Raw genomic sequence first — 18278 nt, 5'->3', positions numbered from 1 at the left:
TAAATTCCTTCTGAAAGTGGTGTCACTTTTTGCACATCAACCAAACTGTTGTGCTGCTAACCTTTTTTCCAAGGTGACATGCGCACAAAGGAGAGAGTTTTTCATTCCATGGATAGTAAGAGCCTTGATGAATCCATCTAAAGTCGATCCAATCTTAAAGTCAAGCTTCTCAATTGTTCATGTCCTTTGATCCCAACATATTGGGAAGGACAATTTCCAAACATCTCTGATTTGGCTAGTGGACTGCATTGTGGAGATCTTACAGATTACAGACTCTGTCAAGGCTCATCAAGTGAAAGCTATAGTGGCTTCAGTGGATCATCTCAGAGCCACTTCCATTGAGGACATATACAAAGTGTTACTTGATTGCCAGTTTACACCATTATGTCTCACTACCGTCTAGACAACATGTCTCAAAGACACAATAACTTTGAGTAAGTAGTTCTGTGCAGCCAGTTCACCCACTAGTCCACTCTCCACTGATGGAGACCTAAATTGTCTGTTTCAGTACTTGTTACACAATGCAATCCTCAGGGTTGGACTCCTACACATATTAAGTCTGATTCATGCCTGCTTGTTGATGGAGAAAGCAAGTTTGCTTACCCATAAATGAGGTTCTCTGTAGACAATGGGATGAATTAGCCATACTTAATAGATGTCTTCCTCCCTGGAAAACAGATTACTTCAGTAAAGTTTAAACTCAGAAAGAGACTAAGGAGCTCACGAAACAAAGCTGGGTCTATCTCGGCACCATCACCCATGCATTATACCTGGTTCATCCTGCTGACTATGGAGATCCCTGTTTACAGGTAGCCAGCTTGCTTTTCCTGTATTTTATAAGCCACCCACTCTTTCTAGTCCAGTCATTGCAGCCCCACCCTTTGTTTGGGGGCCAGACAGTGGATCCTTTGGGTGCATATGCTCCTTGAATCTGGCTACTAGATGTTGCTATAGTTTGTCTGAGATGACATCCTCTTCTCCCCACCCCCACCCTCCTTATGCTATAACCACTGGCTACATGTCTTGTTGTGTCCCTGCAGTAATAAGCTGTATTCAATAATATCTCAATAATGGTTTATTTATAACTCAGGTGAAATGTAATCTGGACCTGGCTTGCAGTACTTGAAGGCTAGTTTTCATTATAAATCAGGTTACTGTTACAGTTCCAGTCACATGCTGTTTGGGTAAAACGTAATCCAGTTTCTCATTTGAGTCCAGGGTCTAGGTATGTAAAAGGTTCCTCCTCTTCACAGATGCACACTTGGACTACATGTCACATAACACTTGGTAAACTGTAATCAACTTCTGTTATAAGGTGTCAGACTTCACGAGTCTTGACCTGGTCTGCAAGAGCTGTGGCTTTCCAGCCATTGAATTGCTGGGAACATTTATGAGTTCAAGACCACAAAACAAATAATGGGCAAGGACTGCACTTCAAGCGAAATCGCAATGTACATATAGTGCAGGAGGATGTGTAATCCTGACAAAACTGATTCAAACAGTCTTACATAACAGAATGTCTTTTATTTTTCCAATATGGCAACTCCACAAGGTTATACGAGCACCGGCTTAATGGCGTCCCCCGACACGGTCCCGTGTTTCGCCGCGGGCTGCATCGGGGGGGATCGCCACCGCTGGAATTCACACAAAAGCTAGAACATAAATAAATTAATAGAAAGTCAGAATAATAGAAGGGACTTACAACCGACCAAATATAAATTCCACACAAACATAACATACCTGACAGCAGCGTTTTGACAGTGACAGGGAGCGCAACGCCCTTCAAACTTGGCAGGTATTTAAAGGAGGCGCCAGAACTACAGGTGAGGGAACCACGTGAGTGAAAAAAATGTGATTTCATTGGTTCCCGTTCCTGTAGTGCACCCAAGCAGTAAGTAAGCCTAACCTGCTAGATAAATAAAAACCATTCGATCTCCCGATTTAGACCTTTTGGGGACACGGTGTCTAATGTGAAGATCCAGCGTTGTTCAATCCTGCCCAAAATCTCAGCATAATTGCCTCCCCGCAAAGGACGTGAAATAACTTCAATGACGCAAAAAAAGAGATCAGAAAGGGAATGTGACTGTGATATCCAATGATCAACCAGGGGTTCCTTCTCTCGCTGTAAACGGATATTGGAGCAATGCTCTATGATCCGAGTCTTTACCATCCGGGATGTTTTCCCAACATACATCAAAGAGCAGGGACAAGTGATTATGTAAATTACTCCAGAAGTAGTACAATCAGAATGGGACCGTAGCTGAAACATTTTACCCGTGGTGGGGTGCGTGAAACTAGTCATACCACTTGTATGAGAACAGACCGTACACCTGCCACAGGGCTGATGGCCCACATCAATGACAGGATCACGCGGCACTGGAAGATCTGAATAAATCAATTTGTCTCGCAAATTTTTGCCCCGACGAAAAGTAAACCGAAGGGGATCAGGAAACAATGTATTTAAGGACAGGGCCTCCCAGTGTCGCCGGATCATGCCAGCAATGGGCCGGCTCAGATTGTGTCAAAGATTAGGTCCTATGTCAGGGATTCCTCCCATTTCATCACGTTGTTAAATCAAACATCATTTCCCTCTGAACCTTTCCTGTTCGTCACCCTAGACATTGTTTCTCTTTACACCAGCATCCCTCAATCGGCTGCTTTACGGGTCATTGAACGTGTCTTGGATTCTAGGATTGCCCCTCAGCGCATCCCTACTTCATTTCTTATGACCCTAGCCACTTTAGCTCTCACAAAGAATTTTTTTCGTTTTGATAATGTTTTTTATCATCAGATCAAAGGGACGGCCATGGGAGCAACCATGGCCCCGAGTCTGGCATGCCTTTATGTGGCGGAATTTGAGCGTGTGTATGTATACCCCGTTGAAGGTTTTGATATGGTTGCTCTATGGCTTCGTTACATTGACGATATTTTCCTATTGTGGCTCGGCACTGAGGTGCAATTGTTTATGTTTATTGATCACCTCAATGCTAGTGACCCTAGTCTGCAGTTTAACTTTGTTTTCCATCGGCTTCAGATACCTTTTTTAGATGTACTTGTTTCTGTAGATGACGGTCGGTTTTCCACCACCATCTACCGAAAAGAGACAGACCGTAATACCTTGCTATCTTTTCAAAGTTGTCATCCGAGTGCACTGCGTAAAAATATCCCTACTGGCCAGTTTTTTAGGCTTCGCAGATTGTGTACCACCACTGGTGAATTTCTGATTAAAGCCCGTGAGATGTCATCTCGCTTTCTGTTAAGAGGGTACCCACAGTCAGTAGTTAAAAAAGCAATGAAACGCGCCTTATACACAAATCGGGAGTTATTATTTTTGCCTTCTGGTTCTCCCGAACCCCCCGCGACAAACTTTATATTACCATTCTCCACTCTGAGCCGGCCCATTGCTGGCATGATCCGGCGACACTGGGAGGCCCTGTCCTTAAATACATTGTTTCCTGATCCCCTTCGGTTTACTTTTCGTCGGGGCAAAAATTTGCGAGACAAATTGATTTATTCAGATCTTCCAGTGCCGCGTGATCCTGTCATTGATGTGGGCCATCAGCCCTGTGGCAGGTGTACGGTCTGTTCTCATACAAGTGGTATGACTAGTTTCACGCACCCCACCACGGGTAAAATGTTTCAGCTACGGTCCCATTCTGATTGTACTACTTCTGGAGTAATTTACATAATCACTTGTCCCTGCTCTTTGATGTATGTTGGGAAAACATCCCGGATGGTAAAGACTCGGATCATAGAGCATTGCTCCAATATCCGTTTACAGCGAGAGAAGGAACCCCTGGTTGATCATTGGATATCACAGTCACATTCCCTTTCTGATCTCTTTTTTTGCGTCATTGAAGTTATTTCACGTCCTTTGCGGGGAGGCAATTATGCTGAGATTTTGGGCAGGATTGAACAACGCTGGATCTTCACATTAGACACCGTGTCCCCAAAAGGTCTAAATCGGGAGATCGAATGGTTTTTATTTATCTAGCAGGTTAGGCTTACTTACTGCTTGGGTGCACTACAGGAACGGGAACCAATGAAATCACATTTTTTTCACTCACGTGGTTCCCTCACCTGTAGTTCTGGCGCCTCCTTTAAATACCTGCCAAGTTTGAAGGGCGTTGCGCTCCCTGTCACTGTCAAAACGCTGCTGTCAGGTATGTTATGTTTGTGTGGAATTTATATTTGGTCGGTTGTAAGTCCCTTCTATTATTCTGACTTTCTATTAATTTATTTATGTTCTAGCTTTTGTGTGAATTCCAGCGGTGGCGATCCCCCCCGATGCAGCCCGCGGCGAAACACGGGACCGTGTCGGGGGACGCCATTAAGCCGGTGCTCGTATAACCTTGTGGAGTTGCCATATTGGAAAAATAAAAGACATTCTGTTATGTAAGACTGTTTGAATCAGTTTTGTCAGGATTACACATCCTCCTGCACTATATGTACATTGCAACATTTATGAGTTCCCATAATGCTCTTTTAAATCCCTGAAGACCTGTCTAACTTCGGCAGGCCTACTAGAACATAAGCTCTTAAACAAGACTGCCTGAGCCTGCATGAGCCTAGAAACAAGCGGAGGGAGGCCAGAATCTTTTGCTCTATCTTGTGGACCTAATTTTATCACGAGAGGCTTGTGTTTCTTGTCTTTACTTAAATCTCATTCCCCACTGTATCTCTTTTCTATCTTCTCTTTCCTCCCACTACCTCTTCTCTCTCCCTTCCCTCACTCTCTTCTCTCCCTCCCCTTTCCATCCATTATTTTGTGTACTGTATTTGTGAACTAGATACTGCTTTCTAGAAAATGTAGTTGAATTTGTTCAAGCATTATATATTAGAGATGTGAATCGAAACTGAAATCCGAACCGATTCTGGTTCCGATTCACATCTCTATTATATATGGACCTGTAGGCTTAGGTAACATGACTGCTTTATTTCAGTGAATATTTGCCCTTTTAGAATAAAAAAAAAAAAGTCAAAATTTCAGGTTGAAAACCCACTATGGATTTCATGAAATATCTCCTATGTTTAAATGCTATCTTTTGTTCTGGTAACTGGTTATTTTACATTTTGTATGTTTGACATTGTAAACTGTAATTCAAAATACAATTTAGAATGTACTCATATGCACAAAAAAAATGATTTCCTTAATTCTTTAGGAGCCGCTGGAGTTCTGGAGTAAGCGGAAGTGGAGGCGGGTCCTCTGGCAGATCATCAGCTGGAGCTCGAGATTCCCGGAGGCAGACCCGGGTTATTCGGACAGGGCGTGACAGAGGCTCTGGCCTCCTGGGTAGTCAGCCACAACCTGTGATTCCAGCATCAGTCATTCCAGAGGAACTTATCTCACAGGTAATAAGAATTAAAAAAAAAAAAAATATAAAGCTGTACACCTGGTTGGTGTACAGGTAAATCTTATCTTCCTAAAACTAAACACTTGAGTATGAACATGTGAAGACTTGTGTTAAATGTTTTCATCTAAATGTGGAGATGAAATGAGAATGTTCTTGGACTCAGACATGAGGAACTTTGGTTGCCTGACACTTTCAATAGCATTGGTCCCCCTTATGAAACCTGCAAAAAAGATGACTGCATCTCTTAAAGTATTTCTAAGAGGGACTCAAGAGGGGTAGGATGAGCAAAACTTCTGAATCTTTTGCTTTTAAAGAATGTTTGCTTTTTATTGTTTAAATTTTGATTTTATGATGCATTCTGTTAATAAACATGGTACAGTTATGAAGGAAACGTATATGAAAATCAGTTGCTTCAAATATAGGTGTAAAGTTGTGTTGCAGGAATGAAACTATTTTGTTTTTATTCCGTTTTAGTAAATTTATTATTGGATTGAGACTGTTTGGGAAGAACAATTTCCAGACTCTGTGTGTTTGGCTGTGCAGCCTGTGACGTGGCACAGTTAGCATACAATCTTGTAAAGGCTATTCCTGTTCTTAAGGGCAATGTACTTGTGGTATGAGCTTGTGTACTAGGATATGACTGGGCACACACATCTGCTCTATATTGTGCAGGCACAAGTAGTCTTGCAAGGGAAATCCAGAAGTGTGATTATACGTGAGCTCCAGAGAACAAACCTTGATGTAAACCTTGCTGTAAATAATTTACTGAGTCGTGATGATGAAGACGGCGATGATGGAGATGACACTGCAAGTGAATCCTATTTACCTGGAGGTTTGTGTATCCTTGCATATATTTATTGAACTGTCTCACTGTGGGGAAAACTAGCACAGATCTGTTTTGGCTTCTTGACTGGGTAAACCAAATCTTTCGATAGATTATATTTTGTTTTATGTGAGCCATGGGTAGTTTAGTAAATTAGGAAACAAAATTGCTCTTCATTTTGAATCTGATATGCAGAAAGAAACATACAGAAAGATTTGCATTACATTAGTATTAACATAGTAAAAATAATGAACTAATAAGTTGTAAGTAAACTGTTGGTAAATCTGATTTTGATATAATCACTACAAGTTCTCTCTATTTTTTTTTTCCATACCCTGCCTCTCCTTACCCCTACTGAGTGAATCCAGGTGTCTGCTGCTGGTCAGAGGCTTGAAAAGAGCCTTCATTAAATCTTAATTCTCTAGCATTGTCTTTTGCCAGCTGAGTTGTCATATGCCTGTAAAGCCAGGAGAGGTTTCTTGTATACCACCACCAAATCCAGAGCAGGCTGTCCCTCCTAACATTTTCAAAAAACAAATCTTTCAGTGATTTGCATATAATACCTATCTATCTTCATAAGAGTTTTAATTCATTGACTGGTTGCTTATGACCCTTATATTTATAGAAGATCTTATGTCTCTGCTGGATGCTGACATTCATTCTGCTCACCCAAGTGTCATAATTGATGCTGATGCAATGTTTTCAGAAGATATTAGCTATTTTGGTTATCCCTCCTTTCGGCGTTCTTCACTATCCAGGATAGGCTCATCTCGAGGTAATTCTGCACCTTTTATCTTTTAGTAAATATTTTACTATACAGAGGAATGCTCATCTTCTAAATGCAAAATGGTGATTTAGCAACCTGGTATATTTGCTAGTGATTGTGATTGATTGTAGGTTGATAGTGACTGTTCATGTTATTAATTTAGTTACATTTTACTTATTCAAATTATTACAGGTAAGATTTAATAGTATATAATTTGACATTTTCCCAAAATGCCTCATCACTATTCATTTGTTTTAAAAAGGTTTCAAGAGTGTTCTGATTATTCACTTGACTAAATTTTAATGATCATGTGTAGTTGCAAATGATAGCAACTGCGAACATGTTATGCTGACATGCATCATTATGAAAGTTGTCGTCCGCTTGTTTCTGAATAAGCATTCTTTCCATCTTGTTTAACATTTATGTAACCAGATAGTGATTAGTAAATGCTTGGTTATACATATCTACATTGAGAATGATTGCCAGTTCTTAATAAACACTTAGTAAACTACTCAAGACTTGGCTTTTGGAAAGTATACTTAAACCTCAGAATGCTTCTTACGGGTACTGTGAATGTTTCCTAATAATTTAGCTTGAAGAACCTTATACAATAATGCTTTACAGTGTTTACAAACTGTTAATCCAACCTCTGTATGATTGCATATATAGTACAACTATATCTTGTTTTTATCATTTTGTCTTTTTTTATTACTATTCCAACGGCTGAGTGTATAATGTGATACAAATTTATATCAACGATCATTGTGAATAGTATTTCCTGAACTGGCAGGTAATGTGATGTTCATGACTATTATATGCTAGGGCAAGAAATTGCCATGCTTGGTTTAGACAGAAGCAGGTTCATATTTATTTTTTGGAGTAAAAGGCCATATGAATTAAGCAGTTTAGTAATAAGAACTATTTTGATGTTACTTCTCTATTGAATTTTTAAAAACTGAATCTAAATGCATTATGTGCATGTTTATATGACATAACTCTTAATTCCCTCCTTTTTTCCTTCCCCAAGGTTATTCTGTGTAAGCAATTACCTCGATCATTTCTAATTCCTACTTTCCATACATAGTTGTCTTTTGGAAAGTTAGTTTTGATTACCCCATTTTGTAATGTGTCTGGATGAGGGACTGGCTTTAGAGAGTTTGTAGGCCAATTGGAGGGAAGCCTTTTTTGGTAAGGAACTTTTTCCTATTAAGATCTGTTTTAAATAATCTCATACAATTCTGGGAAAGATTTTATGTGAGCATAAGATCTATCAAATTAGAATACATTTTGTTTGTAAGTCCAATATTAAAAGCGATGATTTTTTTTTAATAAAGGGGTTGGATTATCAAATGCGCACAGTGTTTTGACTGCTTTGTCGTAACCTTTTCAAGTTAAGTATTTTCGCATGAAATGTTTCAGTAGACCTCTCTAATAAAAACTCTTTTTGAATTGCTTGGACTTATAAAAGATGCAGGCTAGTTTATTAGATAAACCAATAGCAATAGTATTGGATACAAGAAATATCCTGAACAAATTATTTTTAATTAAACTTGGGTGTTTCATCCATGTTAAAAACTTGAACTGGGCTTTATATATTTTAATATATAAATATCAATTCTTCACATCTAGAAATTTTATTTCTAGTCTGTATAAGAGACTCAATTTTCAGGCATTTTAATCATATGAGTAACTATGCTTGAAAGGGTTAGAATTTTATAATGTTGCATGCCATATACCTTATACACATAATTTTATAAATTGTAACTAGATATAATTTTTGCTAGTTGCATCGTGAAGGGTCTTTACTAGAGAGTGGCTTACTTTTATCCCACTGGTGTGACCCAATTGCATACCAGTTCTCCTTCTTCCCTTAGAGAGAGACTCGGAGCTGTTGCGTGAACGTGAATCTGTCTTACGTTTACGTGAGCGGAGATGGCTTGATGGAGTCTCATTTGACAATGAAAGGGGATCTACGAGTAAGGAGGGTGAACCAAACTTGGATAAGAAGAATACTCCGATTCAGAGTCCAGTGTTATTAGGAGAAGACTTGCAGTGGTGGCCTGATAAGGTATAAATATCAATTTTCTTTGTTTTCTTATTCATTAACTTTTTCCAATTCTATATCCTTTTCTGAGGGCAAGGATGGCGATCCTCATTCATGGGTGACCACAGATGGATCCTGATAAGGAAATTAGAAACTGAATATATGCAGTGTTTGGGCATGTGCAGCAAGCTATACTACCATGCATCCATCAGCCTCATCTTTTTCATGAGTCCCCACCGGTCATGGTTCTTTGTCTCTCCTTCTGTTAGGGAAAAGTCTGCTTCCTAAAAATGCAGGAATCACTTTTCGCAGGGCCCTGCTGTTTTTCTCTTTTGCCTTTATTCACCTAGGAATTTTGTTTGTAAATTTTATTTAGCTCTTTGGTGGCTGCATAGTGCACTGGCATTGGCGCACTGAAGTGACACTTGTTGTGGTTTTCTTTTAATCCTCAAATTGTTGGACTTTGCTGCATTAATTTTTTGTCTGATGCCCCTGAAAGAAAAGAGAGCCAGTGGCTTCAATAGGTGCACCTGAGCGAAAGATTCATGTCTATCATGGATCCCCATGGTAGATGTGTCCTTTGCCCTGTGTCCGACCATGATGTCCAGGGTGTCCCCTCTACATGATTATGACAGGAGGGCATTGTTCCAAGTTTGACCTCATAGAGAAGCACTTTGGGATTCTTAAATCCGGCCCATCGGTATCTGCATTGGAGGCATCTGCATCTAGGGATCCATGATCTGCATTGACATTGGAAGGGCATTGATACCCCTTAACACTGAGTGCTAGGCAGAACGGAAAGGACAGACCGTTGTCTCTCTGCCCACCCAAACAGTTTAACATCTTCTGTTCCAGCATCACAAAGTTCTGATGACATGCGTTGGGTGAAGGTAGGGTATAAAAATTTCCAAGTAAATAAATTGGCATTGGCCTCCGTCGGTGCACATGCTGGGAGTGAGAATATTCTGGTAGCAGTTTCGAATCCCCTGAAGTGTTCCTGTGGTGAGGAGAGTTCTTTTTTCATGCAATCCGGGAACTGTCTGTGTCCAGTGTGCTACCGATACAGCTTCTGTATACTGAGAAGGCATGGCCTCTCCTTGTGCTGCCCAAGTTGTGTTGGCATAAGCAATTTTTGAGGATGAGCTGGATAGGAAACTCCAGGAGGCCGTGAATCATAAGGCATCCAGCCGCTACTGGAATCCCTGCTGGTCCCCAGCAGATCGGCCACAATGCTGATACTTGGAGGGGAATCAGCATCTGTTACCACAGCACCAATGGTAATCTCCAGCCCATCAGAGCAGGAAACTTCACTGAGGCATGAGTTCATTGGGGTCTAGGCCCCAGTGGACAGGTGCTTCCTTCTCTCAGGCCTTGTTTGCTAGCTGTCAGAGATCCAGGTACTGTGGAGATTTGTTTTTTTATTTGCTCCACAAAATAGGCAAGAATAAATCTGTTTCAATACAATGATTCCCTTTAATTTTACATGTAATGTTACATGAAGAAGGCCATACTTCAAACAGACTGTCAGTGGATGTTCTAAAGTCCATTATATGCAACAAGACTTATATATTGTCTATAGATACAAAGTCAGCATGATTCAGTAAAATGTGGTAACCTAGCATTTTATTTCAGCTTGCCCAAACAGTCTCATTTCTGCATTTTATTCCATTACATATGTTTTAGGGTTCATGATTAGTCAACAGGCCAGCATGACCTAAGTTCAAAATATTATCTTCAAACACAGCACATTTTGTTACGGATTTCTGTCTAATTAGGAAACCTTGACTTTTGCTCCTGTCTTTCGGGCCGATACAGTAAAAGTCGCGGGAGAGCGGGCGAACGCACAGGCCACTCTCCTATGCATGCGATTCACTAAATTAATTTATTTAAATTAGGGCCCGCGGCAAAAAGAGGCGCTAGGGACACTAGCGCGTCTGGAGCAGACGCTCTATTTTGCCGACGTCGGTTCTCGAGCTCGCTGACAGCCACGGGCTTGGAAACCGGACGCCGGCAAAATTGAGCGTCCAGTTTTCAACCCGCGAGTCGTGGGCCGATTTTAAAAAAAACAATTTTTAAAAAAAAACTTTTTGTACCTTTTGGGACCTCCGACTTAATATCACCATGATATTAAGTCAGAGGGTGCACAGAAAAGCAGTTTTTACTGCTTTTCTGTGCACCCTTTGGGTAGGCGTTAATTTCTGAAAGTAAAATGTGCGGCTTGGCTGCACATTTTATTTACTGAATCGCGCGGGAATACCTAATAGGGCCATCAACGTGCATTTGCATGTTGCAGGCACTATTAGGCTCGGGGGGGTTGGCCGCGCATTTTGGCCGCGCTATTACCCCTTACTGAATAAGGGGTAAAGCTAACGCGTCGAAAATGCGCGTCCAAATGCCGACTAACAGTGCGCTCCATCGGAGCTGATACAGTACAGTGCGCTCCATCGGAGCGCACTGTACTGTATCAGCCTGTGAGTTCTTGCAAACATAGCAAAAATCAGTCAGATGAGTATAAGTAAAAAATATCAATCTACTAGCATAAGCTAGATTGGACGGAGAAGTACTATATAACTTTTAATTTCCTCAATTCCTCTGTTTTTATACCCTCTGTGCAAGTCAGATTAAAGCTAGATAAGTCAACAGACATGTATAAACTACTCTTAGAAGTTTCTTTTCTCCTAGGACAAGTAGGATGGTAGTCCTCCCAGATGGGTGACCTCATCAGATGGAACCCAGCATGGAAAACTTTTGTCAAAGTTTCTAGAATTTCAACTGGCACACTGAGATGCCCAACATGCCGCTATCCGCACGTCCACGCGGGGTTCCTCTTCAGTCTTTTTTTTTTTTCGCAAAGTACTTGCCTTGCGGTTCTGGAGCTCTACTCTTCATAATTTCTTCTAAGTTTCCCGTTTGTTTCTGACTTTTTCTGCACCGGGTCCTTCCTCTTCAGTTGGTGCCCGGTGCAGCGGCGTGGTAGGTGGTGGGTTTTTCCCCTCCGTTGCCGTTCATTCTCAGCGTGTCGCTCCTCAGTAGCTGCCAGCCATTGACCACTCGCCGGCTGTTTTTATGGCATTGTCCAGTTTTCGACGGTGCCCCCAGTGCCCGCGGATCATGCATATTACTGATCCACATGAGGTCTGTATCCTCTGCCTGGGGGTATCACATGACATCTCCGGGTGCCACCTGTGTGATCAGATGACCCCCAAAGGCTGTCAGGCCCAGCTGGATAAGATGGAAAAGCTTTATGGGGCCAAAAAGTCTGACCATCTAATCCAGCGTCGGGGGCATCGACACCTAGAGGCCAAGGGGAGTTGGATACCCCGTCCCTTTCCACTCCTCCAGTGGGCCTGTCTCTCTCTCGAGAGGAGCCGGAGATAGTCTCCAATGTTGTCGCATTCCAAGACGTCAGGATCTTCAGCTTCCTCAGCACCTGGGAAATACCGAGCTGAACACAGCTGCAAACAGTCACTGATTGCCGCCGACGCATGGCCCTGGAATCTGTGCAGCATCGGTGGCGGCCATGCCGCCACCAAAGTGACCCCATGGTGAAGAGGCATCGTCCTCTATCAGTCCCAGTTGTTCCTCACCAAGAACAATGTTGGGCACCGGGGCTCCTTCTCCTCCTCCTCCTTCTGTCCTAACTTCACCAGACTTTGAGGAGTAGTTGGACTGCAGGGTTTGAATGGCAGTGTTCCGAGCCCTGCGGGGTATCGATCTGCCACTGGCACTGGTCCCCGTGCTGAAGCCTGCGCCATCTCTTTTGGCATCCCTGCTAGAGCGTCTGGGCGTCCTTTTGGGCGTCCTTTTAGGCGTCCTTCTGACGCAGCCAGTGCCGGGGGGACCATCGGCTCCTAGGCAGCCTCCGATGTCCCCCGCTGGAGCGATGCCCATTATTGGATCCTCTGAGGAGGAAGACTTTCTGCAGCCATTGGCATCTATGGGACCACTGGGCCCGCGGGCAGAGTTTCCCCGATCCAGTTCCTGGGCTGTTGGGGATTTCAGTGCCCTTGGTGCCTTTAATACTCTCTGTATCATCGATACCCCCGTTGCCCAAACTGAGAGGCCTGGGCAGGGATCATCCTTGCCAGACCCCAGGGGACCTTAGCGAGGAAGATGCCCCATATGACCCCTGGTGGGATGATACCTCATAATCCTCTTCAGAGGACTCCACAGATACTCTTTCAGAGCCTTCTCTGCCAAATGAGAGGCATAGATCTTCCCCGGAGAATCTTTCCTTTGCGGGCTTTGTCTAGGCCATGGCTGAAGCCATTCCATTTCAGCTCCTCTCGGAGGAGTACGCCTGTCACAAAATGCTGGAGGTCCTCCAGTTTGTAGATGCTCCAAAGGAAATAGTGGCTGTCCCAGCTCTGGTCAACGCATAATAAAGCTCTGGAATTTGTTGCCAGAGGATGTGGTTAGTGTAGCTGGGTTCAAAAAAGGTTTGGATAAGTTCTTGGAGGAGAAGTCCATTAACTGCTATTCATCAAGTTTACTTAGGGAATAACCACTGCTATTAATTGCATCAGTAGCATGGGTTCTTCTTAGTGTTTGTGTAATTGCCAGGTTCTTGTGGCCTGATTTTGGCCTCTGTTGGAAACAGGATGCTGGGCTTGATGGACCCTTGGTCTGACCCAGCATGGCAATTTCTTATGTTCTTATGATATTTTTAAGGAACTTCTCCTCATGATCTGGGAACACCCTGTGTCCGTCCCTCCAGTTAATCGGAAGGTGGATGCCATCTACCCAGTCCAATAGGCGTTGGGTTTTGAGAGGATGAAAAAAAAAATCTTATCTAACTAATTTAACTGTCTTTGTAGACTTCTCTACCCTATCTTTCAACTCAGCATTAATTAATTTGTTTTTCCTGATGTGCTTCCTGCAGCCCATCATCCAGTACTATTAATTTTTCATCTGAAGCTTTACTTTCTGGATTCTGATTTCTCCCTCAAATGCACAAATTTTTCTAGGTCAAAATTTCCATTCTCTGGACACTGCAAATTTGTATAATTTTTAGATTTATTCTGACCGTTTTTCAAAATTTTTCATCACATTTCTGATAGTCATCACACATCCAGAGAAACAGGCGTGTCAAAAGGTGGAAGGGGCTGAGAAGTGCTTCCTTCCATCTTTAAAAAAATAAAAAAAAATCACACTCAGTATACTTATGGGCTTTGCCCAACCAAAGTGAAAATCTTTCTCACTCTTTGCCATTTTGATCCCCTCTCAAGATATAAGATTTATTTTTCTTTTTAAAAATTTCTAGTTCTGTTTTTCTTTATTTTAAGATTTTTTTTTTCATTTATAAAATCAAAACTGTAGACAATTCTTAAAATAATTCTTATATCTTGGGTCCGGACACAGACTGCTTCCAAAAGTTGGACTCCAGCCAACTATAAACTATTTTTACTTATTCAGTTAGTTATGATGGAAAATTTTCAAAAGAGGACTTCAACCCCAATCTGAAACCCTTATTTCTAGGAGCTGGACTTTGAATGATTGCCTAGTCATAAAAGCAGCCTTAAGCTGATCAAAAATTGGACTTTAACCAGTATATGACTAAAAACTGGACTTACCGGACTTCTATGGGTGAAATAGAATTGTGATGCACCATCTCAATATCATATAAAACCTACGATTAAATCAAGTCAATTTGAAATTAAATCAAGTCACAAGATGACCACTGTGAAGGAGCCGCTGATCTACAGCTGATCACCTTAATGTAGAATCCAAGAAAGAAAATTAAAACCCCATAAAAACCCCACAATGAAAAAGAAGATACTTATTCAAAACTTACCAAAAAAAAAACCTCAACCTAAAAAATGGAATAAGCATGGTAAGAAGCGCACACAAAACAATCATAAAAACATGAACAAGAGAAACTACTTCCTATACTTCTTCCTTTTTCCCTGAAGCTAAATTGTACTGCTGAAGGAAAATCACTTATCAGTTCCAAGTGAGTACAATAAGACGTTCACAAAAAATATTAAAGCAGACAGAGTTTGTGCATTGTTGGCCTGGGGTTTCTGGCACCATAATTATGGAGATGTATCTTTTTCCTCTTATTTGCTACACAAAAATAGATAAGAATATATCTGTTCTATTACAGTGCTTTTATTTTACATGTAATATTACATGGAAAAGGTTACATGTTGAACTTTTGGATATTCCAAAATCCATTTCCTAGCGTGTAGCCAGATGGACTCAGAACGAATGGGTATAGTATGCTCGTGCTAGCAGTTGGAGACAGATCTGACGTCAGCATGGGTATATATACCCCCACAGGAAGCGTAGCAACTCAGTAATTTCCGTCTCCAAAGCAGTTTGGAGAGCCTGCACGCTCGCTGAGCATGTTTCCAATCTACTTTCTATTTTCTACTTTCTATATTCTTCTTACTAAATTTCTACAGCAACATCGAGCCCCGCACTCCTGCGGTGATACCCTTGGGGTCCCTCCCCCAGTTGAGTTTCCCAGGGTGATTTCCGCGATCCCCCGGAGGTTTAAGGCCTCGGTCCGGTGGCCGAATCGCGGCAGGGACGTAGCCCCCGGGCGAGAAGGGCTCGGGCGTGGCGAAAGAGGCGCCTCAGTCCCGGCGTGGACGAGGCAGCGGGTGCATTTCCTCAAGCGTGGTGGTGAAGGTATTTCCCCTCTCCCCCCGCAGCCGGAGACCGCCCGGGTTCCAACCGGGAAGCACCGAGGATCAGGTAAGGCGTACATCTCTTACTTTTTGGTCTCCGAGGAACGAGGATCGGCGGCATTGCCTGCATGTGGCACGCCGTGGAGGTCGCCATTTTGTCTGCCTTGTTCAGGTATTGAGCGCCCATGATAGGCGCCTGTCTATGCTTCAGCGCATATGGGATATCCTTGAGAGTATATTGCATATCACTGAGCACATATTGTATATCATTGTGCGTATATTGCTGACCGCAGACTAATGAGCGCATATTGGATAGCATTGAGCATCTGTTGCTGACCGCATACTAATGAGCGCATATTGGTTATCATTGAGAGTATATTGCTGCCGCATATTATTGTGCGCCTGTTGTATTCAGTGCCTGTTGTATTAAGCGTATATTGCTGCCGCATATTATTGAGCGCCTGTTGTATTAAGCGCACATTGCTGCCGCATATTATTAAGCGCATATTTTTCAATGGAACAGAACGCCTCAGCGTCTTCAGCGGCGGCGCCTCCTGATTCAGGCATTAAAGCCCTCGGCCTCTGCTCCGCATGCCAGCTTAGAGCCACGCATAGCGAGGAGCCAGACTCCCTTTGTGCCCAATGTGAAGAGGCAGTGGGTGCCTCGGGCCAGGACCAGTCTCAACCACGGTTTGCTGACAGTTCCCCAGGGACCACCCCGGATCTAGCGGGCAGTCTCGAACAACCTGGGATCCCGGGGGATCTGGTACCCCGACGACTCGAGACTGCTTCCATTTCCTGGGTGGATCTCTTTAAGGGGATCCATGCTTTTGTACAGATGCAGTCAGCTTCCCATCCAGGCCCTGCTGCTGCTGCTGCCGCTCCGGTGGTTACTCCAGCTGATCCTGCCCCTGGACCTTCGCGCCCTTATCATGGGCACCCGCCTCCGAGCAGTCCCGTTCAGACGGACCCTGATGTCTTGGAGTACGAGTCCGAACCCCCGGAAGAGGGGGAGCTTCCCTCGGGGATTGAGCCATATCGAACCATGAGGCGGTTCTTTCCCAAGGAAGATCTCTCCGACCTGGTATCTCAGTGCCTGGCAGAGTTGGATATTACAGGTCCCAGCAGTACGGCGCCCTCTATGCAGAACCCTCTGCTGGAAGGTCTTCGTCCTCCAGCCCGCAATTTTCCCTTCTTGCAAGCAGCATAGCAACTGATAGATTTGGAATGGGCTGCACCAGCGGCCTCATTCAAAGGGGGTCGGGCTCTGACGGGCATGTACCCTCTGGAACCAGCAATCAAGGAGATGCTGGTGTGCCCTCAGGTGGACGCCTTGGTCAGCGCTGTGGTCAAGTGCACTACCATTCCAGTTGAGGGGGGGGTGGCCCTCAAGGAGGCTCATGACCGACGCCTGGACGCCATCCTGAAACAGACCTTTGAGGTGGCAGCTCTATCTTTGCGGATCGCAACCTGCTGCACAGTGGTGACGCGTTCCTGTTTGTCACAGGTCAGGAACAATGCTCCGGCAACAGACATGGAGTCAGCTCTCTCGTTCCTCACGGATGCTGCATCCGACCTAGTCCGTACAACAGCCAAGGGGGTCTCATCCTCCGTAGCCGCCAGGAGGCAGCTCTGGATACGGAACTGGTCAGCCGATGTGCCTTCAAAGACACGCCTCACCAGAATACCCTTTAGGGGTTCTTTCCTGTTCGGCAGCGACCTTGATAAACTGGCCAGCACATGGGGCGCCTCTCCAGTACCGCAACTGCCGGAAGATCGGTTTAGAAGGAACCAGTGCGCCTTTCCAAGGCCCTCCAGAGGTAGAAGCTCCCAGCGCTTCATTCCCTATAGGAGTCACTACCAGGCGCCTCGTCCTCAGGCCAGGAACCAGTCCTTTCGGACGAAGCAGCGCAAGAGGGGAGCCGGCTCGGGTTCAGGTCCTGGCCGCGCCTCCCAATGAGAATCAGCCGATCCATCCGGGGGATGGAGCCATAGGGGGCAGGTTAACCCTCTTCTACCCCAGATGGGTCGAGGTTACGTCGGACCAGTGGGTCCTCGCCATGATCCGAGAGGGGTATTATCTGGACTTCCATCATCTCCCTCCGGACAAGTTTGTGGAATCTTCGTGTCCCATACACAAGAAGGCAGCATTGGAAGCTACCCTGGCGAGGCTCCTGTCCTTGAAAGCCATCATCCCAGTGCCTGCCTGGGAAATGAATTCTGGACACTATTCCATTTATTTCATGGTACCCAAGAAAGAGGGCACTTTCCGGCCCGTATTGGACCTCAAGTCAGTCAATCGATACTTAAGGGTCCCGAGGTTTCGCATGGAAACTCTGCGCTCAGTCAAGACCGCAGTACAGCCAGGAGAATTCCTCACGGCCTTAGACTTATCAGAAGCCTACCTGCATATCCCGATCCATCCGGATCATCAGCGCTACCTACGCTTCATGGTTCTGGGACGCCATTTCCAATTCCGGGCTCTGCCCTTCGGGTTAGCCACGGCGCCGTGGACCTTCACCAAGGTGGTCATAGTGGTAGCAGCGGCGCTCAGACGGGAAGGAATCCTTGTCCAACCCTACCTAGACGATTGGCTGATCAGGGCGAAATCACGAGAGGAGAGCCATCGGGCAACCGACAGAGTGATCGCCCTTCT

General features: G+C 44.0%; 1 protein-coding gene across 1 annotated transcript in view; it reads left to right on the top strand.

Annotated features, from left to right (window-relative positions):
• The window catches only part of UBR5 (ubiquitin protein ligase E3 component n-recognin 5), a 672040-nt gene that overhangs the window by 113480 nt on the left and 540282 nt on the right, over nt 1–18278 (top strand). Inside the window, 4 exon segments of the mRNA XM_029591836.1 lie at nt 5163–5352; nt 6027–6186; nt 6803–6952; nt 8800–9011. Coding sequence (XP_029447696.1) covers nt 5163–5352; nt 6027–6186; nt 6803–6952; nt 8800–9011 — 712 coding nt within the window.

The sequence above is a fragment of the Rhinatrema bivittatum genome, chromosome 2, assembly GCF_901001135.1.
Source record: "Rhinatrema bivittatum chromosome 2, aRhiBiv1.1, whole genome shotgun sequence".
NCBI lineage: Eukaryota > Metazoa > Chordata > Amphibia > Gymnophiona > Rhinatrematidae > Rhinatrema > Rhinatrema bivittatum.
The sequence above is the reverse complement of the archived record's forward strand: the minus strand, read 5'-3'. Positions and strand labels throughout refer to the sequence as shown.